This window comes from Kwoniella europaea, chromosome 2 (genome assembly GCF_036810445.1).
Source record: "Kwoniella europaea PYCC6329 chromosome 2, complete sequence".
In the NCBI taxonomy this organism is placed as follows: domain Eukaryota; kingdom Fungi; phylum Basidiomycota; class Tremellomycetes; order Tremellales; family Cryptococcaceae; genus Kwoniella; species Kwoniella europaea.
This window is the reverse complement of record NC_089488.1, coordinates 20,046-41,698: the sequence shown is the minus strand read 5'-3', so window position 1 is coordinate 41,698 and position 21,653 is coordinate 20,046. Positions and strand designations below refer to the sequence as shown.

Sequence of the window (21,653 nt, the reverse complement as noted above, 5' to 3'; positions counted from 1 at the left end):
TTAGAAACAGAAAGTTGGATATATGGCTAACTGGGGTTGGTCTTCTGCCCATTATTGAGCAACTCACCCTTGTTCGAAACTGCATTAACATCCCCTTGGCCTCCTAGGGCACGACCTTAAAAAATCAAAGGTATTGGACGAGGTGCGCAATCGCTTGGGATACAGCCGCCTTTGACGCATTTGTGTCATGTAGGGAATTGACCATTACAAAGTCGTGTATGATGCCGCCGTAACGCGCAGCGGTAACCTGAACGCCTGCATTGCGCAACTTGGCAGCGAACGCCTCACCTTCGTCCCGTAGAACATCACATTCGGAGGTTATCACGAGGGTCGGGGGGAAGAAGGCGAGCTGTTCTTCCGTGGCACGAAGGGGACTGGCAGTGATTTCCGCTCGTTGCTTCTCGTCAGCCGTGTATTGGTCCCAGAACCATCGCATTCCATCTCGAGCGAGAAAGTACCCCTCGGCGAACTCCTTGTACGACCCGGTATCAAAGTTGGCGTTGGTCACCGGATAGAACAGGGCAACCGCCTTGAAGAAAATGTCCTTTCGTTGATGGGCCATGAGATTTAGGGCGATTGCCATGTTTCCTCCTACTGAATCACCGGCTACAACCATTCTGTCACCCGCAAGACCAAATTCGCTGCCATGCTGGACGATCCATCTCGCCACGGTGTAGGACTGCTCGTTTTGTGTGGGGTACTTGACATCAGGGGCGCGGGTATACTCCGGGAAAACCACAGCGGCACCGGTACCAACACAAAGATCGCGCACGAGACGGTCGTGTGTATGTGCACTGCCGAATACCCACCCCGCACCATGAGTGTACAGCACCACAGGCAGCGGCCCTTGGGCGCCTTGAGGTTTGATGATTCGGGTCGGCACTGGGCCAGTCGGACCGCCAGGTACTGAGACCCATTGTTCATCGATTTGGGGCTTGTAGATGACTGAATCTTGGACGGATTCTACTGCTTTGCGACCGTCCTCGGGCGGCAGCTGAAAAAGAAAGGGGGGGGTAGATGTGTCTTTGGCGAACGCGAGCGCAGCCGGTTCGAGCGCATATTGATGTGGATTGGCCATTGTTTGAAATGGTAGGGGACGATGAGTGTGGTGGGTTTGTTGCGGTGAACGAAGGGAAAGGAGGAACTACGATTTCGTCAGCTTATATGGATTCGACAACGAGAACAGTTCAGGCTCAGAGAGGACCTTGCGCCTTGGATCCGTGGGAAAGAAGGAGAGTCACATGTCACTAGAACCCGCGTCATCATCCAGGGATCACCGGCCGACGAACCGGTTAACACAGTAGACATATGGATAGATCTCGGGCAGTGACCGATTTGCAATTTTTTTCCAGCATATCCCGGCATGCACACGTTTGCCTTTTGCCTTTCCCCGGCACTTGAACTATTCCAATAAATACTACGTAAATCACACCAACGCATTTCATTGCCCACACGAAAAGTAAATAAATCCGCCTGAACGCTTCCTTAGTTGCTCACTCGTCCTCCATGAAAGCAAAAACGATCGTTCACGTCGTCACAAACGTGTCTCATTACCAGAATTCCAATGAACGCACCGGACTCTGGCTCTCAGAGCTTTCCCACGCATGGGAGGTGTTTGCGGCCGAGGGTTTCACTCAGATAATCGTCAGTCCAAAAGGCGGCGAAGTACCGTTGGAGCCGCGTTCGCTCAAATGGCCTAATCTCGACGCCTCTGGACGGAAGTGGTTAATGGACGAAAGCAAGACAACATTATTGCAAAACACCCTTGCACCAGATGTCATCGACCCGGCACTAGTTGACGCGATCTATTTTACCGGAGGTCACGCTGTCATGTTTGATTTTAGCGATTCGGTCCCCTTACAACGCCTCACAAGAGAGGTATGGGAAGCAGGTCACGTTGTCGCATCTGTATGTCACGGATTTTGTGGTCTACTCAACATCACGCTCGCCGACGGCTCATTCCTCATTGCGGGACGAAAAATGACAGGATTCTCTTGGACCGAGGAGAAGCTCGCTGGCGTAACGAAAAAGGTGCCTTACAATGCGGAAGAAGTAGCCAAGCAGCGAGGCGCGCTATATGACAAAGCCCTGCTACCATTCACATCAAATGTCGTTGTCGATGGTCGACTGGTCACCGGTCAGAATCCTCAATCAGCCAAAGCAACGGCCCAAATGGTTTTGCGGGCTCTTCAGGTAGAAACAAAGGCGGCCAGATAATCCCAAATATTTGTCCAATGTAAAAGTCTGTTTGATGCAGTATGTTACACATAGTACGCGGGAGGTCACTCTGCCAGCGCTATTAGGATCTCAGCTTGGCTGGACACGTTGTAAAGCATCCGCGCTGGATGTCACACACCGTCTTGTTAAGGATTGGATCTTTGTACGCCAGCAATCCATTTGTTTCTTCCTTTCCCATGCGATTAGTCCCAGCCCAGCCCGCCGGCATACTTTCGATTAGATATTCTACCATCTGCGGGTGTCGTTAAAGATTGTTCACTTCCCTAACACCGTATAACTTTAGTGTATATCTCACATTACCATATAGCAGACGGGTCTCCAGCGTTTGACCGGCGTTTGACCGGTCAACGACAAGTCTTGCAGTACGCATCAACTATCCAACTTCTGTTTTTTTTTTTCGGCCGAAGCCCGAGCGGTCATTGACCATCTGCATGAGTTCAGCTGACAAAGATGCGTCGCAGTTACTCTATTTCAACTTACACCTGCACTTTGGTCAACCTCTTGCGATCACGCCCAGCCTCATCAGCCCACATTGCACTCGATATCTCCTCCGAGTCCAGTACAGCGTAAATCTTCATCGAATCTTGCCTCGCGCCAATCCGCTTTCCTCTGATACAATACAATCAACCGCCTTCCCTGGACAATTGAAGAAGGGAGATTACACCACAAGCCGACATCCACTATGGACGCGATCACCTACACACGCTATGGTGGATCGGAAGTCACACAAATCTCAACATTCCCAATACCAATTCCCCTCGAGGATGAAGTTCAGGTCCGCGTAGCTGCAGGGGGCTTGAATCCGATTGACTGGCACCAGCGGGCCGGAGACTTTAAATTAGTCACTCCATTCAATTTACCAGCAATAGCTGGAAACGAATTCTCAGGCATTGTCGCCGCTGTCGGGCGAGGTGTTTCAAGGTTCCAAATAGGAGATCGTGTTGTTTGTCGGACGACAAAGTCAAAAATGGGCGCCTTGGGTTCATACGTCGTGATGCCCGCTGCAATATTGGCTCACGCGCCCACCACTGTAGGCCTTGTCGATGCTGCCGGCCTTCCGCTATCCAGTCTCACGTCAGAACAAGGTCTCGATGCACTGGATGTCAAAAAAGGCGATCGACTCCTGATTACTGCTGGTGCGGGAGGTGTCGGATTGTTCGCCATTCAACTTGCTAAGCTCCGTGGAGCTCACGTCACCACCACTGCGTCGGATGCTGGGAGGCCATTTGTGCTCAAGGCCGGTGCGGATCAAGTAATCGATTACCGAACACAAAAACTTGCGGATCTTGAAGATAAGTTTGACAAAGTCTTCGACCTGGCCGGCGGCGAGGATGCTCTGATCAATGATGTCATCCCTGCAGTCGCTGAGAACGGAAAGATCATCTCGGTTGCCGGACCTCTGACACCGGGTGTGTTCAACGCTACTCTTCCTTTCTGGAAATCGAAGCTCATCGACTTTTTGCTTGGGTTCCGCTCTCGATCCCTCCGTAACGCTGCCGCCTCATACCGAGTCGACTACGAGTATTTCTTCATGCGACCTGACGGCCAACAGCTCGAACGTCTTGTGCAACTCGTTGACGAAGGCAAGCTCGTCATCAATATTGACTCGCGTTTCAAGCTCGATGAATTTGCCAAAGCATTTGAGAGACTGGAGTCGGGTCGATCCAAGGGCAAGATTGTCATAGAATTTCCAGTGCAAAGCGAGCAGCCGACAAGCTAGACTTCAAACATCGTACCTATTCTGTAGATTCGACATAGGAAAGCGTCGCGAGGCGCCGGACGGGTTTCAGGGAACGGGCGAAGGAAGGGTGTTCATTGCGTGGATTGCTGGACACGATCTGATTTTATAGTGATTGTACGCTTCGAGGCTGTAACCGACGGTCGTGAATAGTAATGTATTGCTTGGAGTTTACCCTTACATTCATATGCATTACGAAACGCTCGGGGTTAGAGGGGTTCGCTCTGAGGGGGTTTTGCTGGGGGCCTACTCCTCTCAAAACGAGACGACTAGACAAGTCCGTTCCGAAAGGTCTTGCACATGTGTCGCCTTCTGCTTTTGCGCTATCTCTGCGAGGCATCGATACCGCCTGCACTGCCGATGTGGTCTACAGCAATGGGCATCGAGATGCACGGCGTTCAGATCCGCTCCCCTCGTTCCTCTCTAGCTACCGCTCATTTTGCGGCCGAAGTTATCTCTTGGGTCTTTCGAAACCCGCAGGATAACAGGATACTGTACACCGGCTTCATGATTCTCACATGGGCATAGTACTGTAACCGCAACCTAGAGCCTTCTTAACCTTCTTCTTCGATACGTCACTACCTCACATTTGGTTCCTGTTTGCTCAGCCCACCTGTCTGCCAAGGATGTTCACAGACGTTACCATGTTGACCAGAAGCGGTTCATGCTGCTCAACATACGAGAACGGACGAACGTTCATGTGACATTCGAACCGAGCGAGTGAAAACGGTGTGCATGTGGTTGAGAGGTACCAGACTAGTTTCAGTCGGATTCCGGAATCCTGAGTCCGTGGACATCTGCCCTACTTGAAACCCATGTCAAGTTACCGAGGTCGGCGTTAGCACGAGTTCGTTCACTCCGTGTGAAGTGTTCACATGTGACATGTCGGCACGAGCAAATGAGTGCGTCCTGTGCTTCAACATGGGTATGAGGCTTGTCGAACTCTTGTGGCGCGACCCCACTTTCCTTGGTCGATGGTGAGGACAACGCTCGAGGTCGAGTGTTCTTGCTCTCTTCGGCCGACTCTTGTAGATGTCGGTGAGGTTGCTGGCAGGAAAGAAGATATAAAGCTTGGTCAAGCTCGTCCGGAAACCCTCACCATCCTCGACTCAACAGCTCCCAGCTCCTCTTTAGCTTTCTCACCGCTTCTCTGTGAGACTTTCTATCTTGTCTGCCTCTTTAATGTCTTTCCCAGCTGATCACAAGCAGGCCTACAACACCACTGAGACTCTTCAGCAAAATGCTCCCCACCGCCAAGCTCTTCATGCTCACCTCAGCCCTCGCCGCTACCAGCGTATCCACAGCCTCCCCCATCGATTCCCGGGCCGTCGACACTTGCGGTTTGATGACCTTGACGGACGGAGAAATCGAGCGGACCATCGCTCAAGGCGGCTGTATCAGCTTTGAGACCAACTCCCTAGACGCTTATCGAGCTTGTGGGTTATTCACTGAGCCTTTGTCCGAGTGGGATTGTCAAAAGTGGCAGGCGATCGGGGACCTACACAAGGACGAGCTCGAGGCTACAACAGCTGGGAATGCGACAATCGAAGGAGAGACATTGGAGAAACGATACCCTTGCTCGCAGTGTCCATCGTTCTGCGGCTTTGCAAGAGGTACCGGAATAGGTTCCATTGGCCTCTGGTCGGCTTGCATAGGTACCTGTTACGTCACCTGCTATTAGACTAATAGACTCGTGATCAAATCGAATCATATGGATCCTGTGAATACCTATGCATGCATGCACGGCGCTATGAACTAGACTGAGCAGACACTTGCGTTGAAGGGCTAGGATACTTGATGGGATGACGCATGGAACAGAAGCACAACAACCAGAAACAGGGAGGAACGCAATTCGCTGCCAGGCACGAGATATCAAGTTCGCGCTAGCAATAATTTCTCGGCCGACTGTCCAGAGACTCAGTGATGTCCATGAGATCATACATGCATTCATGCATCAGCAGTAGTGTGCCGAGTGAACGATAAAGCTTCAACGTCGATGGCATATATTATTATATGCATCAAACAAGCAGTTCAATTCACCAGCGTCTCAGCCCTCAAACACAGTACAATCCTCACCAAACGTCCTTCATCTCAGCATCGTGCTCGAGCACACTATCAACCACGGAAAGCATGACGACTTCATCTCAGTCCTCTTCATCACCCTCATTATTTCCCCCAGCCGCACCCACAGCTGAGAATCCCAAATTCCTGTACAAGCTCCGCGGCACCGAGAGACACTACGACGCCAACGGCGATCTCATGCCTCAAGTCTTATGGCGACAATACACATGGTCTCAGATGCCCGCTGCTGTCCTCACTTTCCCATTGACAATGTACAGATTCGGTCAGTGGTGTGTCGACAATCAACGCAATACGTACGAACCGGATGTTCTGGTCCCAAGGGGAGAGGTCAAGACGGATTTCGTGATCAAGGGGGAATGTGAAGAGTCTTTCATAGCCCCTGATCCGGTTGAGCGGTTTGAGGTGGATTATAGCGGGCCTTGGAAGCCACGGGAGGAGAGGGATAAGAGTAAAGAATAGATAGGGGAGCGCCTGATAGGATGACAAGTAATGTATCACCTTGTTCTGGTTGTCCAAGTTGGGAGTCGCGGAGTTATCACAAGGTGGATGTGTTCTCACCTTCTTTGCCCTTTCTGAGCAATGCGCATCACGTCGGATCCTTCCGCGACTAGTGTTAGTTTGGGCAACCATTGAGTACATCACCGCTTAGCTCATCAAGACCGCGTTGTTTCGTTGTCCTATACCCAATCCGGTACTATCTCTCCATCTTCCGTCGTCTCTTCTCCTGTGCTCGCCTTTTTAGGTTGTCTCCTGGATCTATTGAGGTCACTGTCAGATCTTCGTGACAATGACCCATACTTGGCCGTGAAATGTCTCGACCTGACAATATATAAGAAATCGCTGTAACAACAGACTCTCCGGCATCACGCGAAATCGACGAGTCGTAAATTCCACGAGTCGCGTCTGTCACAGGGGCAAAGAATCGTCCATCCTGGTCAAAGTTCGTCGTTGATGTGTGATCATTTTTGTCTTGGTTGATAGTTAGACAATGCTCGCATTGCCCAAAGCAGCACCGTATCTCGTTCTCATCTTGCTGCTCTGCTGGCTGCTGAACTATCACTCTCGGGATACATCAACATCGCCTTTCTCGTCAAATTCTCAAATCAATCTTGATCAGTTCAAGTATCATCGCGGGAAGACTGAGTTGATTAACACATCGGCTCTATTCGACCAACGCAACGTAGAACCCTCAATTAGATCGCTTCTCAAGGTAGCTTTTGGTCACAATCAGTATGGATCTCGCGTGATACCTTATTTCAGGAGGCGGACGGGGAGCTTCTCGGCGGGAGATGTAACTCTAGTCACTTGGTTGACATCTGATCGACTGGGGAGACTAATCAGTCTGGCAGAGAAGCGGCGAGGTGAGTGCTGTGCAGTGGGAGTGACTTCCAATTGATGACACTGGCCCAGCTCCGATATCAGTCGCTTACTATGTACCCCCAAACGACAAACTTGCATCCCGAGACCTGATCCTCCTAGACAAACTCTACCACACCCATCCCGCATTATCCCAAAATGTGGACATCCACTTGGTCACATCCCCTCACTTGCTTCAACTCAACACATGGAGAACCATTGCTCGCACCTTTGCCAGTACGGATTGGATATTACTATGGGATGCGGACTTTGAGGCCTGCACGGATTACCAGAAAGGATTGGAGCGGTTCTTAGTGGAAACCAGGGCTAGAGGGTGGGCGGACAAGTTGGAACAGGGAACGGCGGCTCTGATCATTGCCCCTTTTGAATGGACGGATCCTGTGGTTGAGAGATCGAGGGATTTGTGTCCCGTGGATAGAGATGTGAGTTCTGCGGTCATATTGAGTTTTCGCCCTGCATACCGCTGAATTCTCCCAAATAGGAACTTGTCACCATGTACCGCAACCTATCGATGGATGCTTTTGAGACGAATACTCCCATCCTGTCCCATGCAACAGAATACGACCGTTGGATTGAAGTAGGCGAAACGGATTATTACGAAGTAACAGAATACGAGCTGGGGTACGAAGCATACCCTTTGATGAGAAGAGACGCAGAAGTGTGGTTTGATCAGCGCTTTGCCGTGAGTTGTTGTTCGGAAGAAACTCATGATACCCGTGCTGATCAGCTGGACATTCACCTATGCACTTGTTCAAAAAGGGTTATGGCTACGAGAGAAGTGCTATAACGGCTCAGATGTATCTCTCGGGGATGGATCTGTACATCCTGCCAGGGGAGTATGGCGTTCATCAAGAACATTCCGCGGCTGCCGTGATCAATACGCATGATGATATTGCAGCTGCCAAAGTGCCGTGGATGACGTTCAAGATGGATCTTTGTCATACGTGAGTCTCAGGAGTGTTGAACTGGGGGGATTGCTGTCAATTACCATTGAATACAGCTGACCCTTTGGCATCCAGACTCGGTGAAGTTCTCGCTGAGCGACGGGTATTGCATCAACCTCTTGGAGAACGTCTCGTGTCCACATGTAAGGATATGTCGATTCCGCCAATTGATCGAGACATCGCGAGTCAGCTGGAATACTCAGGTAGGGTTCAGTATTAAGCACCGCTATGTGACCAAGAATACAACGATATACATGCTATTCAATCACAATCTACCCCTTTGTGTCCCCGTTCTTTCCTTAACATCGACTCGAATCCCAAGGTACACCAGTCATCCTTGACCACGCTCAGGATATGAGATCGGACTTCAGGAGTAAAGTGGTCCCAGGAATAGAACGGTTCGGCTTTTCTGGACTGATACGCGACGGCTCTGTCATCGTCTGCACAGATGAGCCGCTCTATAGGAGGTAACTCATCTGCAGGGAGTAGTACCTCTAACACTCTAGCGAGATGCTGTACCTGATCATCGCTTCTTAGATCTTCATAACGTAGCATCACTCTAGGTTTATTCACAGACATCCAGTAATCTGTATGTTGTACCCAATTCTGTGCCATACGATCTAGCTCTGACAGGTTCGTCAGGCCCAAGACACTGATGCCTTCGATTCGTTTTTCATGATTCATCTGACTCCTCATCAGATGCCAGTAACTCCATAGAGCATCAAGAGGATTGCGAACGACCTGCACCACCCGATCATAGCTCTCGGCACGTTCTTTCCACGCTTCGTCATCTTGAGCGTAGACCGTGTATTCCTATCGAATTGTTAAATTGTACATCATTAGGGCTGATACATGTCGACCGAAGAGAATCACTCACCGGGACGTGGTCCTTGACGAGAAAGTTGTTATCAGGATATCTACACCCCTCCGCAAAGTAACTCATTTCCAACACGTGACCGCACCTCGCGTGAACGGTGTGAAAGCCAGTGCTATGCTCCACCAGTTCTCGGGTGAGCGTGTTGCCCGATCTGGGAAAGCTAGCCAAGACAGTTCGTAGGATAGGCGACGGGTAAGCCGTTCTGCGGGTACATCAGCTATGGCAGCTAACGATTGTAATAGGAAGAATTACCTTTTCACCGCAGAATGATCAGGGCAGTCAACCTCCTTGGAGAGCCTCCGAATGCGTTCTCGTGAATATGTCTGATTTCGATAGGCAAATGATGGACCCGCGGGAAATATCTCTGATGCCAGTATTCCGTCGGCGGCGTCACGAGGTATGAGTCCTGTTGACAGGATATGCGCAATGAGACCTCCAACTATGGGGATTGCAAAATGACGTAAAACGGTTCTAGTAACTACGCAAAGTCAACGAATAATCTGATATATAGGAAATCACTCATCTAATCGGGGAACTCACCGTATCGCTCGCCACTGCTCTTGGGACTTTTCGACGATGATAGTTCAAGTGTCTTCTCCTCCTTTGCGTGACGTTTGTTCGACAACTCAAGATCGACTCCACTAGCCACGAAACCAATCCCGATCCAGCCTCCTATACCAAAGTTCCTGCCTGTCTTGAATGCAGCGCCGTTGAGAACGATCGATAAGAACTGCCTTCCAGTCATCAGAGTACTGCAGTGGAGAGGTCCATACGTCGCAATCGTCGTCAGGAGGAAGACGAGACCTATCGAGGCGGACAGCGACAGAAGGCTGACATCGAAAAGCAGTCGAGGTCCTGAGGGTGTTCTCAAAACGTCAAGAAAATTTCCGAAAGACCGTTTGTGATCGGTAAGACCGACTGATTGAGGGGGTACATCAGCGGGTGAAGTAATCAGGCAACAGACAAGTGACATACCCAAGGTCGACACACCCAAAGAGCATACGTTTGTCCACAGCATCTGATCATATACTGATTCATTCTGCGACAAAAGTCTTCTGCTACTGCTTGACCCAGATATAGACCGGCGGTGGCTTTGCTGAAATAGTTTGGCTTCTGTGGTACTCACCAGGCCGTCGAAGAGTAAGTAGCCGGCCAAGAGGAGTATGCCACGTGGAGTGGAAGACCGACTGTCGGCAGTGAAGCCAATCTGGATTTCGATGAGATGAGCGTATTCCCCTGTAGTCAGAACAACAAACTCACAGAAGAAATCGCCATGTACAACATAGCACCCAAAGTCACCAAGAGAACAGCCAAGTAACTGCGCCCGTTGTACCGTTTACCGTGGACCAGCCGTTCGAGCAATAACACCGGTACCATTTTTGAGGTTTTGCCCAATGTCTGCGTTGTGAAGCTGACATACTTCAGAGCTTCGTACTGACATAAAGTTGACGCAAACTTGAACAGCGAAATGGTGGCATAAGCGTAGACAGGGTGATGAGGTTTGAGAGAATTCCCAAGATGATAGCGTTGCATGCACACCGCTACGGCTATGCCTGCTATGCGGTTGAAGGCGACCAAAATCACTGTGGAGCGGAATCTCACCCCATCTACAGCGATTGTGTCAGCCCAGGTGGTGCACTCTCGCAAGGAAGATAGACTCACCGTAACTCCACGACATGATCTTTTCTTGAAGGTAACCATACAGCGTGTAGGAAGCCAGCAAACCCACAGCCAGGAAGCTCAAAGACGCCCGCATCGTGCTGGTGTAAAATGATATGGGACAACCGATGGCAAAGGGGGTAACCATACGATTAACAATCATGGTAAACCTTCATAGTTGGAATGTTTTATATCATCAACCCAATTTTACTCAAGACGCGTCCTATTTCATCCAAGCTGGTAAAGTTGACGATCAACGTAATACCTTGAATTTATGTGCCAAGAGTAAGGGAGCAAGGTTTCACGGGTGCCTGAGCTATCCGGTAGTCACTTGTCCAGATCCCTAAGCATTCCAGCGGATCCACAAACATTCCGCTGAGCGACATTGACGATTTGGCTTCAAGGTAATGACTATACGTATATAGCTATGTCATGCCTGACAGACATCTTTACCGGCATAAGGCGCTCACATCAAATTGACAAGCTCCAGCCTTGTCCCTCTAGCATTCCATGGATTGACCCGGATGATCGTCAGCAAGTCTCGAACAGCAGATAAACCCAGTCCCTCTCACTTTACGAGATGATCCAAACAACAAACAAGTCGAGTATGTGACGAGTTTTTTTTTTTTTCAGATATATATAGAAGTGTTTCGTATGTCAACAACCATCCCTTTTCCCCCAACTCAACATCGAAATTTCTTTACCCATTTTTGCCAACTACTCCACGCTCTTTTAACGATTTTCTACGATGTCAACAGCCATACGAACCGTCTCCTTCTTCCTCGTCGTCTCGACGCTTTCTGGCCTTGCTTCAGCTTTCACATATACACCTACTGAAACACAGATGAGAGCACGAAGTGTACCAAGTGCTGGTGGTTATCAATGTTTCTGTGAGTTCAGCAAAGCACTCCCTCGCCATATGCCAGCTGCTGAGCGAGTCGTGGATCATAGTCACATGTCCTCCAAAAGCATCGGGGCAATTTGATTACGTTTATGGCCAGGATGATGAGTATGGACCTAACGGAAGTACCCATGTCAATGTTTGCAAGTAAGTTTACGTCGCATAATTGGCCATGGCCCGATGCCTAAGGACGGGATTCGCTGACGAGGTTTTGGGCCCATTAGTTATGACGACTATTTCGTTCCTTCCGTCTGCTACTACACAGACGATGGCAAGCTTTACTCTGACGAAGGTCAGGGCTACACGAATGCCGAAGATTGTCCAGCAACGGTGAGCTTCCCTTCTCCGATTTGTCAGCTCCGAGGTCTTGCTGACATGCATGAATGATCTTTTTCCAGGCTACGACCGGACCTTGTGCTCAAGAGAACCCCGATGAGTACACTTATTTCAGGAAAAGAGCAATGCCTAAGAGGATGTCGCCTGCGGAGAGACGACTCGCAGCCCGGCAATACAAACCCAACTTCAAGAAAGCACGAAGCGTTGCTGCCTCTGCCTAATGGGTGGCAGCGCGTTATGGCGTGTACGCATTCTGCTTCCCTGCTTCCCTAGACTCACCCCCCTTCTTCTTTACATATGTAGGAATGTTAGATGCTACTTGTGACCGAGGTCTCGCCCCCTGCCCCAGATCTGCGAAACCACAGTAGTGCCGTTAAAGCATCGTACTTTCTACCGTCCAAGCAAGTGCAACCATCATCGCACGGAAGTAATGACATTGATCTATGGTTGAGAACGTCAAAGACGTGAGAGTACATGGTCGTTATCATGCTCATTATCCCGTGTATATTTAAGATCTACATATTGTCCTTTCATTTCAGCAAACGCTTATACCAGAAAAGTTGATTACACACTGAAGAAAGATCTTTCAATGAAAGATGATTGTACTACCTTTCCACTTCCATTCATCGACATTTCCAACAACCCGATCATTCAACATTCTGCTGATATCCATAAGCCATTGCTACATCATCGTCGACCACGTTGAAGTAACTCGAGTCGCTCTGATCGCCGGGGTAGGCATATATATAAGCGGTGCACGTCCATTCGTCCGTCGAACGCCTGTAATAAACTTGGAACGCGAAGTAGCCTTGGTCCCAGGCAAAGTCGGCACAGCTTTGGACCGCTTCTGTACCATCTTGAGAACCTGGGATGGTCGTGTCGAGAGGAGGGAAAATGTCGACATCATTGCCTATTTCCGACGCGCAATCAGCATAAACAGAAGGACTGTGACCACCCTCATATGTCATGAACGAACAATCGCTCACTTGGATTCGCATCAGTCTCATAAGCACCCGTACCAACGTGGAAGAAGAAGTAGGTCACTGTGTCGTCCGTGGAGGGAGATACATTGGCTGGTCCAGGTATATTCGAAGGAACCGCTCGTTTCACACCTAAAGCCCGTCTCTGCTGTCGCCGGATGACCTATAGGAGTTGGTTAGTATTCAATTTTGATCCGATCACCACACAGTGAGATTCACAATTACAGAGATACATACCTCACTTCTAGTCGTCTGCTTATATGGGTAAGGCTTGGGCTTCGTGGCTCTGGCACCGGGTTGTTGAGATATCGCTCCAATGGCTGAGGTCGCGAGCAGCGTTATGTAGAATAGGTTGAGAAAAAGGGTTTTGGTATACATCGTATTCGTGGATTTATCGATTTCAAAATAACGGAGCAAGGAGAATTGATATCGTTAAGTGGAAGAAGGAAGAAAGAACGATTGAACTATCCCTCAACATCCTTTTTATACCTTGTGGTGTTGATATTGCAGATAACCATTCCTTGTTCTGTCATAACTACCATTCCGACATTCCATTCAAACATAAAGCGCCTTTCTCTGGTTCATTGTCTGTGAATACCAGCCATATCCTGCTAGCGTCATTTCTACGGATGTGATAAAATATAATAACACTCATTCCCAGGAATGTAGATATAGCATTTCTATCAAGCTGGCATCGATTCCAATCTCCGCGTTGAGACAAGGTATGCCATGTCGAGTCCGAACGGTAGATGCTGATGATGAAACGAAATGTCCCTCAGATGTGTAGATCAGGACGTTCCATTGAGAAAGTGCTGAACATCGTCATAACTCTGATTGAATCGTTGATGAAATGGCAAACATGCGTTCCTGTATGACCCCGAATGTTCACCTTGAATCGATCCGTCTAGAATGCTAATGCTCTAAGTCCAATTTCGACTCTCCGTGGAATGTGTGACCATCCGACTGTTAGTAGTGTTGGCGAGGCTGAGCGTTCCTTCGAAGCGATTCCAGTCAATCTGAAGAATCGTATCATGTTCTTACTGTATGATAACAGAAGCTCAATTAAATACGGTCACAGACCTTCAGGATGAGAAGTATGTACAACTCATGTGACGATTCAATCCATCATTATGAGACATTATTAGGATGGCCAAGGGATCGTCAAGATGATGACTTATTTGTGACCCATTCGTACCTCGTCAGAGTAGTTATGTACGTCGTCAGTCCCCTTTCAAATCTGGTCAACAGCATTGTTCAACAACCTGTTCTGCGATTCATGCCATGATCTTATATTTCTATTGAGAAAACCAGATTGTGAAGCAGAATGCACGCATTATACTTTTAGGAAGAATATATACTGTAATTTAGTGGATTATAAGGATTCGGAGCACACAGCGCCAAACTGGCCACCTCCGGCTGCACTAACTGGAAAGCGGCTCCCTCTTTAATCCGCAGATTCAACTGGAACGGAAGTCTAAGTACAAAGAATGAGCATCAGCGTATAGGCCACCAGTCTTTCATAGCACTTACTCACATCACCAAGACAGCCCTCCCCGGGCAAGAGAATATCAGAGGCGTAGACGTCCAGAGCGTAGTATTGGATCGAATGGATGTTTTTGATAGATTGGGTAGCCTATGAGGAGTTGTTCAGCATTGAGCTATACAATCGTAGGAGCCGGAAAAATTAGGACTCACGTTGACACCTTGAGCAAGATCTACAGCATCGTGAGCTGAGTCGACGACATCCTTGAGACCGCCGCCGGTCGTTTGGGGAAGATGCAAGAGTCGGTGAAGGAACCATGATCCATCAGTGGCTACATATCGAGTGAGTGGGTTGACTTCCATTAGTCCGGATGACTAACATAGATAACTTACACTCCGATCCTTGAGATGCGATAGTCTTCCCAGCAGTACACAATTCATCCAAAGGGCCTTTGGAGAGGTAGTAGGTGGGACACACAACCGTCAGTCTGTAATGAGCGAGTCAGCTTTTGCTAGTATAGTTGCACATTGACTGAACAGAAGGCTTACTCTGGGGTAGATGAACTGAAGTAGCCTGGGATTACACCGTATTTACCATCACAAGTGCTGTCGATATCGTCACAAGTGAATGAGACGTTACCTTTATCACCGCTGACGATTCTATCGAATAGACCCTCGAGGATATTGGGGTTGTTGTCATTGCCGAACCATCTCTGGAAGCTGGAATATGGATATGCGTCAGCTTTGTTTACGACACTCGTCTGACCGAGTGCAGCATTCGAGCAAGGTCGGACCACTCACTAGCTATCATTACCAAATCTTCTCAAGTGATCTCTACCATGGTCAACCAGCTTCACGGTTTGAGCGAGTCCTTCACCGATCAGCTCGAGCTCAGTGGTATTACACGAGTTGCCCCAGACAGAGTAGGAGTCGGAAGCGCCAGCTGACCAGGCGGTGGTATTAGGTCCAAAAGCTGACAGGAGCTCGTCGGTGGACTCCTCAGGAAAAGAGCTACTGACCACAGGAGAAGCGCTGGCGAGGAGAGGAAGAGTAAGGAGGAGAGCGGATGCAAACTTGAACATGACGGGTAAATTTTCCTGGTAATTGTAGAGTGAGATGGGGAACAGAGGTAGCGGAAGGGGATTTTTCCGCGACAGGTTTTATAGATCTTCCAGCGAACGAGATTTGTTTGAGATTTGGGGTCTACCATCCAGCTTCGGACAATCTCTTCCGTAAATGAGGACCGGTGGGTCGTATAGAAGCCATCTTGAGGTAAGTAAGATCGGGTGATCCGAATTCAGTGGACAATGTGTGCAGATCTAAGAGTGGGTAAATGTTGGATCTGGATTCGAGAAACAAGGCTTGATCAGGACCTCCGTGGACTGACTTTTGCGACTTGGAACCCTCCGTCAGAGACAAGAGTGTAGTTGGTTGTTGAATTTCAAGGGACTTTTGACATGTTGGAGGAGCATGATGATCCCGAAGTTACTTGAGATCGAGATCATATTGGCTGATGTTCGTCTGAGGAATATCGAGGAACCAAAAATAGAAATCGATTTTCTTGGCTACCGAAAGAATTACTCCCTTGTAACCTCTTGGGTCCTCTCATAGTTGCCCTGTTGACGTCTTCCAACTACCTCATCCCGATGATCCCCTGCCGAGGTCTTGCTTTCATGCCAGATCAGTCGATGAAGAGCACAGGAACCGTATACCGTACAATGAGAACTTTGGGGTTGAAGGTCGCCTAGATGAGATGAGACAGAGGAAATAGTTTGTTCTTTGAGACTTGGTTTTGCTCACTTCGCTCCATGGGCTTGATTCCTCAATCAACCTATGTATGAATGATATTCAAAAGCTCGAATACTGCTATGGTACCGTAGCGGAAAAGAAATCCAAGTCCCCCTGTAGGTAGAAGCGTCCACGTCCAGGATCAAATTGATATACGAAGCCTGACGATTCTGCCGAAGTCTGAACACGATTTCATCATACTTAGTCGTCAAGTAGGGTGATACAGCATCATTATGGTTGTCTTGCATACCTCCACGGGCCACGTGCGTTTGCTGGACGAAGAGGATGTGACTGGATCATAATGGGATGAATCGTGAAGTGGACAACGTTATTGAGAGGAGGAGGAAGATAGATGGAGATGAAATGGCGTGATGGGATCGTTCCGGATTAGGAAGATCACTGATTGCTCGACCTCATAACCCATTCATTCATTCACTACTTCATGCATCCGTCACCATAATCAATACCCTCTGTGTATAGGTGAACACCCCAGGGCCAAATTCGACTGCCCAACATGGTCAAGCTCACCTCCTATCATGCTCTCTTAGCGCTTCCAGCGCTGACACTCGTAACATCCTCCCCGCTGATCGAATCAACCGACGCTGCCCAACTCCCACTCAACAATCTGCTATCCTCCTCAGCATCTACTCAGCATGAGGTGCACCCTTCGATACTGTCTGCCATAGAGCAACATGAGGATCCGGTGGATGCCTTGCTATCTCTCAGACCGGAACTGAAGGATATGATGAGCCAGCGTAGATTGCTAAGGATATTCGGTCAAAGACCACGAGAAGGTGTCTGGATGACAGAGGGAGACAAGCTGCGTCTTAGGAGAGAGGGGAAGAAGTTTATGGATCTCACGGAAAGTCAGGATCAGTTGGAGAGCAGACTGTTGGCTGGCAAAGCGAGTGAGCTATAGATAATTGATGTATACACGTCTACATTGTCAGCTAAACTCATCTGTAGACACACCTGAACTGACCCACCAGCGATACATCCGTCCCATCTTCTCTGATCTCAGTACCTCTCACATGCACGATGTCCTGCTGAAAGCTACCTCTTTCTTCAATCGTTACTATCATGCTGAGACAGGGGTCCAGTCCGCTCGATGGTTACATGATCATATTGCTTCCATCATCGCCCAGTCTCCCATTGGCGAGTTCATCTCCTTGGAATACCATACACATCGATTCCCACAGCCCAGTATCGTAGCTAGGTTTGAACCGCCCATTCGCAATGCTTCTCTCCCCTTGACCATCATCGGGGCGCACCAAGATTCAGCCAACTATCTGTTCCCTCTTCTTCCTGCCCCCGGTGCAGACGATGACATGTCGGGATCGACCAGCATCTTAGAGGCGTTCAGAGCTTTGGCAAACAGGGGATATATCCCTCAGAGGGGACCAGTAGAATTCCACTGGTACGCTGCGGAAGAAGCTGGTCTCTTGGGTAGTCAAGAGATCGTCGCGTACAAAAGGGGTCTGAACGCTAGAGTAGGAGCTATGATTGAGTTTGTGAGTTTAAGACCGCACTATCTTTCACCTTTCGCTTTGGCAACGACTAATGATCTTCCCTAGGACATGACTGCTTTCGTCGCTCGGAATACCACACCACACATCTTCCTACTTGAGAACGACGCGGATGATAACCTTACGAAATGGGTAGTGAAACTTGCGAAAGAATACGTCGATATCCCTGTCAGCACGTCTTCTCTAGGGTGAGTACGCTGATCGCATCATCACTCTTCGCCAAGGGACAGATTAGCTGATGTTGAACTACAGTGCCGGTGCAGGATCGGATTATATGTCATGGACTCAAGGTGGATATCCCGCAGCTTTTGCGGCAGAGGGTGATCCTTTAGCAGGTGGATTCCCAGGAGATTTCGATGGGTATATTCATACAGATAAGGATAGGATGGACATTGACGATGAGACTGGGTATTTCTCGTTAGAGGTGAGTTATCTTGCTATGTCTCACGGTTCATCTTTCTCGGATAGTGGAAGAACTAAAGATCTATTGTGATGACTAGCACATGCTCGAATTTTCCAAACTCGCCGTAGCATTCGCCGTCGAACAAGCTGGCTGGTCTGACAAGCATACACGGGGCGATGACAACAAGAAGCTCGCATGGTAGATGCGATGTGATTCATACTGCTACATACCATTAGATGCGAAGTGACTTCCGGTTGTTGTACATATATCGTGATATGCGGAAAATGGTGTTTGTCGCTATGTCACCCATACCCTTCCTCCTTTTACCACCAATCCAATAACCCAGAAGACACAACCGCGAGGATACCAGTGTTCATGACATGCAGCCAAGTGTTGACAACCTTTGGGTTGGTTAAGCAGATCCATGTGTCGACGAAACCAACTACCATCCAGGAGAGTAAGAATGTGCCGAGTGGTTTGTACTGTTTTTGGTAGGTAAGGGATAGGACTGCGATACCAGCTGCAAGATTTCGACCCGCTAAACCCGGGTAGAAGAGTACCTCGGGTTGACCAGCGTTGAGAATACCAAAGATGTGGGCCACTATTAATCAACGCAGGTCAGCTACACACGAGTAGAGATAGTGTGTGCAAGACCTCACTATTCAATGGTTTGAGAATACCATAAGTTCCACTTCCTACCAAAGCGAGCCCGATGACGGGAAGGAATCCTTGGATTACAGGTTTGAATGAGGACATGGCGTTTATGGGGTCGCGGTGAGGTGTTATTGGTTGTGTGGTATGATACGGCAAGACAGACGAAACAAGAGGGCAGTATCAAGCAAATGCATGCATGGTTTATATACATGTATCCCCTCTTGGTGGTATCATATGCCTGCCCAAGCGCCCTCACTGGCCGAGCTAGTCTGACGCCCACTCCTTAGTCTGACAAGGACGACGAGCGGAGATGGAATGTTAGATCCGGTTGAAGGAGTTGATCACCTCGGCGTGTAGAAACCCGACTTGGCTGTGGGTGTTGTTATACACTGTACTACACTGCGTCATCTTGGCCATTGCCAGTCGTGATGCTTGGGTTAGGAACAGACCTCTGAAAATGCATGTTTTGAGCATGTAGACACATCTCGTTCAGATCTGTTGGCGAATACATAGAGTGCACTACTGTAAAGCCGATTTTCGGGATAACCTGAACGATGCCCCACTGGAATCGTGGAGACTCGTGCCCCTGATCACGTTGGTGGAGATCCCACAAACTGACTGCCATCAATCGGTTTTACTGGGTTTACTCGTCGCATTACTTTGGCAACTGGGGTGTATGCAGTATTCACCGCAGACACACTGCATGCCAATGCGGACGGATATTGGAAATGACCCATATCGATGAGGACGCGAGGTATAAGAAGGCAGGGACTGTGAAAGAGCGGAGGTCAAGGAAAGCAAATTGGAAGTCATAGTTATCTCTACTCCTTACCGAAAACAAACAGTGAGTTGATAGAGTCTCCAATGAATGAGCAATAAGGCCACTGACGTCTCGCATAGTGCCTATTGCAATCAGTGAACAGTCTACGCTCCCAAGAGTTGGTATCAATGGATTCGGTCGTATTGGTACGTGTTCATCCCAAATCGACTATGAGCAAAACTCACACGTATGTCCACCTTGACTGTAGGTCGAGCACTCTTCCGGCTCCTCCTTGAACGTGATGACCTGCTTCTCGTCGCTGTCAACCACACCGCCCACTCGTTAGAACATCTCATGACGGCTATAATGCATGATTCCACCCATGGCAAGTTCAAGCTCGGTGCTGAGTTATCCATTTGCCCACCCGATCATCCCGGGTTGCTGCGACCCACTCCCAACAACCCTAATCCCTCGGCACTAGCCTTCCGAGGAAGGCTCATCCATCTTTTCTCGGAGCGAGACACAACGAGACTAGACTGGTCTTTAGCCGAAGCTGAGTATATCATGGAATCTACTGGTAAATACACCACCAAGGAGAAAGCGGAGTTGCACATCAAGTATGGAAAAGCGAAGAAGGTGTTGATCTCTGCTCCGAGCAAGGACACGCTCAACTGTGTGTATGGAGTGAACCATCACGTATATGAGGGAGTGGAGGACATCTTGAGTAATGCATCTTGCACGGTGAGTCATCTCTGAAGCTGCTGCCAACAGTATGATGTATTGCTAACGTCTGGCCTCGTGCAGACCAACTGCCTAGCACCAGTAGCACTGGTATTGCAAAGAGCTTTCGGTGTGGAGACAGGAATGATGACGACTATCCATGCGAGTACATCTAGTCAGAAGGTTTTGGACGGTTTCAGTACGAAGGATATCAGGCAAGGTGCGTCCTTCTGTCTTGGTCTCTTACTCTCATGTTACATCTCGTCGACAGCTAACGTCGGTCAATAGGACGTTCGGCGATGGGTAATATCATCCCCGCGACTACAGGTGCTGCTCAAGCGGTAGTCAAGGTGTTACCGGAATTAGCAGGGAAATTCCATGGTGAGTGGACTCCCACCGGTGCCTCTTTCAACTTCAAGCGTTGTTGTTGACCCTCGACTATAGGCATCTCCGTCAGAGTACCCGTTACCAACGTCTCTCTTGTCGATCTCACTGTCACCTTATCCACACCCGTCTCATCGAAAGAGGAACTCATCAGACCATTTAGAGAAGCGGCAGCTAGGAAACCGATACAGTCGAGTACACCCCATCCGGACGGTCCAGCTTTGGCAGGCGTGCTTGGCGTATCAGACGAAAAGCTAGTCTCATCGGATTACCTCTCTTCGACGCAGAGTAGTATTGTAGATGTCGACGCCACGGTAATGCTCAATGAAAGAACGGCCAAGATTGTAGCCTGGTATGACAACGAATGGGGGTTCTCGTCTCGAAGTAAGTGGAATGGAGATATGCCGAAACCCGCGCTGATCTCAATCCAAAGTGTGCGATCTTGTAGCGTATATTGCCAAACGAAACGAATGAGAGCGTCACACGTGTAGACCCAAATTCAGCTTTTGGTAGACGGTGAAAGGTTGTAGATTACGTGGACATCGTGTCCGAACAAGAAACATCATTTGGAATGTATTTTGTTGTTGTCGTCCGTCGAAGGATCACCAGGAGATCTTTCAGAGCGGTAGTGAGGGGATAGAGGCTACGATTTAGTGCGTCAGCTTATCCTGCAGAAAATATGCGGCAACTTCGAGGGGGAATGTGTATTTGGCACCGAGGCCGATATCTGTATTTCTATACGCCGACTTTTTCTTATCCCATCAGTTGAGCCTTTTATCAATTCAAAATGACACCAAGACTGCC

The 21,653-nt window shown here is 49.0% G+C and overlaps 13 protein-coding genes across 13 annotated transcripts; 8 read left to right on the top strand and 5 right to left on the bottom strand.

Moving 5' to 3' along the window:
• Positions 1 to 124: 124 nt before the first annotated feature.
• On the bottom strand, positions 125 to 1,078 carry V865_006368 (uncharacterized protein; the record flags this gene model as incomplete). The annotated part of the gene is made up of 1 exon (XM_066230127.1): positions 125 to 1,078. The coding sequence occupies one exon, from the start codon at positions 1,076 to 1,078 to the stop codon at positions 125 to 127; it is 954 nt and encodes a 317-aa protein (XP_066086224.1).
• A 428-nt stretch (positions 1,079 to 1,506) lies between these two features.
• Positions 1,507 to 2,217, top strand: V865_006367 (uncharacterized protein; the record flags this gene model as incomplete). Its single annotated transcript, XM_066230126.1, has 1 exon — positions 1,507 to 2,217. One exon carries the CDS (start codon positions 1,507 to 1,509, stop codon positions 2,215 to 2,217), a length of 711 nt encoding a protein of 236 aa, XP_066086223.1.
• A 703-nt stretch (positions 2,218 to 2,920) lies between these two features.
• V865_006366 (uncharacterized protein) lies at positions 2,921 to 3,958 on the top strand (the record flags this gene model as incomplete). The annotated part of the gene is made up of 1 exon (XM_066230125.1): positions 2,921 to 3,958. The coding sequence occupies one exon, from the start codon at positions 2,921 to 2,923 to the stop codon at positions 3,956 to 3,958; it is 1,038 nt and encodes a 345-aa protein (XP_066086222.1).
• A 1,258-nt stretch (positions 3,959 to 5,216) lies between these two features.
• V865_006365 (uncharacterized protein) lies at positions 5,217 to 5,657 on the top strand (the record flags this gene model as incomplete). Its single annotated transcript, XM_066230124.1, has 1 exon — positions 5,217 to 5,657. The coding sequence occupies one exon, from the start codon at positions 5,217 to 5,219 to the stop codon at positions 5,655 to 5,657; it is 441 nt and encodes a 146-aa protein (XP_066086221.1).
• Positions 5,658 to 6,106: 449 nt separating this feature from the next.
• Positions 6,107 to 6,517, top strand: V865_006364 (uncharacterized protein; the record flags this gene model as incomplete). Its single annotated transcript, XM_066230123.1, has 1 exon — positions 6,107 to 6,517. One exon carries the CDS (start codon positions 6,107 to 6,109, stop codon positions 6,515 to 6,517), a length of 411 nt encoding a protein of 136 aa, XP_066086220.1.
• Positions 6,518 to 7,046: 529 nt separating this feature from the next.
• On the top strand, positions 7,047 to 8,599 carry V865_006363 (uncharacterized protein; the record flags this gene model as incomplete). Its single annotated transcript, XM_066230122.1, has 5 exons — positions 7,047 to 7,419; positions 7,469 to 7,857; positions 7,917 to 8,117; positions 8,195 to 8,379; positions 8,455 to 8,599. The coding sequence occupies 5 exons, from the start codon at positions 7,047 to 7,049 to the stop codon at positions 8,597 to 8,599; spliced, it is 1,293 nt and encodes a 430-aa protein (XP_066086219.1).
• Positions 8,600 to 8,640: 41 nt separating this feature from the next.
• V865_006362 (uncharacterized protein) lies at positions 8,641 to 11,012 on the bottom strand (the record flags this gene model as incomplete). Its single annotated transcript, XM_066230121.1, has 7 exons — positions 8,641 to 9,192; positions 9,257 to 9,458; positions 9,509 to 9,734; positions 9,797 to 10,174; positions 10,232 to 10,463; positions 10,517 to 10,863; positions 10,919 to 11,012. 7 exons carry the CDS (start codon positions 11,010 to 11,012, stop codon positions 8,641 to 8,643), a joined length of 2,031 nt encoding a protein of 676 aa, XP_066086218.1.
• Positions 11,013 to 11,663: 651 nt separating this feature from the next.
• Positions 11,664 to 12,373, top strand: V865_006361 (uncharacterized protein; the record flags this gene model as incomplete). Its single annotated transcript, XM_066230120.1, has 4 exons — positions 11,664 to 11,805; positions 11,867 to 11,963; positions 12,041 to 12,146; positions 12,215 to 12,373. The coding sequence occupies 4 exons, from the start codon at positions 11,664 to 11,666 to the stop codon at positions 12,371 to 12,373; spliced, it is 504 nt and encodes a 167-aa protein (XP_066086217.1).
• Positions 12,374 to 12,799: 426 nt separating this feature from the next.
• Positions 12,800 to 13,510, bottom strand: V865_006360 (uncharacterized protein; the record flags this gene model as incomplete). Its single annotated transcript, XM_066230119.1, has 3 exons — positions 12,800 to 13,062; positions 13,139 to 13,295; positions 13,370 to 13,510. The coding sequence occupies 3 exons, from the start codon at positions 13,508 to 13,510 to the stop codon at positions 12,800 to 12,802; spliced, it is 561 nt and encodes a 186-aa protein (XP_066086216.1).
• Positions 13,511 to 14,576: 1,066 nt separating this feature from the next.
• Positions 14,577 to 15,696, bottom strand: V865_006359 (uncharacterized protein; the record flags this gene model as incomplete). Its single annotated transcript, XM_066230118.1, has 6 exons — positions 14,577 to 14,606; positions 14,667 to 14,765; positions 14,828 to 14,946; positions 15,008 to 15,102; positions 15,164 to 15,334; positions 15,416 to 15,696. The coding sequence occupies 6 exons, from the start codon at positions 15,694 to 15,696 to the stop codon at positions 14,577 to 14,579; spliced, it is 795 nt and encodes a 264-aa protein (XP_066086215.1).
• Positions 15,697 to 16,916: 1,220 nt separating this feature from the next.
• V865_006358 (uncharacterized protein) lies at positions 16,917 to 18,533 on the top strand (the record flags this gene model as incomplete). Its single annotated transcript, XM_066230117.1, has 5 exons — positions 16,917 to 17,310; positions 17,369 to 17,913; positions 17,977 to 18,116; positions 18,181 to 18,352; positions 18,429 to 18,533. 5 exons carry the CDS (start codon positions 16,917 to 16,919, stop codon positions 18,531 to 18,533), a joined length of 1,356 nt encoding a protein of 451 aa, XP_066086214.1.
• A 121-nt stretch (positions 18,534 to 18,654) lies between these two features.
• Positions 18,655 to 19,087, bottom strand: V865_006357 (uncharacterized protein; the record flags this gene model as incomplete). Its single annotated transcript, XM_066230116.1, has 2 exons — positions 18,655 to 18,932; positions 18,991 to 19,087. 2 exons carry the CDS (start codon positions 19,085 to 19,087, stop codon positions 18,655 to 18,657), a joined length of 375 nt encoding a protein of 124 aa, XP_066086213.1.
• A 626-nt stretch (positions 19,088 to 19,713) lies between these two features.
• On the top strand, positions 19,714 to 21,323 carry V865_006356 (glyceraldehyde-3-phosphate dehydrogenase, type I; the record flags this gene model as incomplete). Its single annotated transcript, XM_066230115.1, has 7 exons — positions 19,714 to 19,772; positions 19,902 to 19,951; positions 20,014 to 20,486; positions 20,550 to 20,685; positions 20,754 to 20,846; positions 20,910 to 21,233; positions 21,283 to 21,323. The coding sequence occupies 7 exons, from the start codon at positions 19,714 to 19,716 to the stop codon at positions 21,321 to 21,323; spliced, it is 1,176 nt and encodes a 391-aa protein (XP_066086212.1).
• Positions 21,324 to 21,653: the final 330 nt, after the last annotated feature.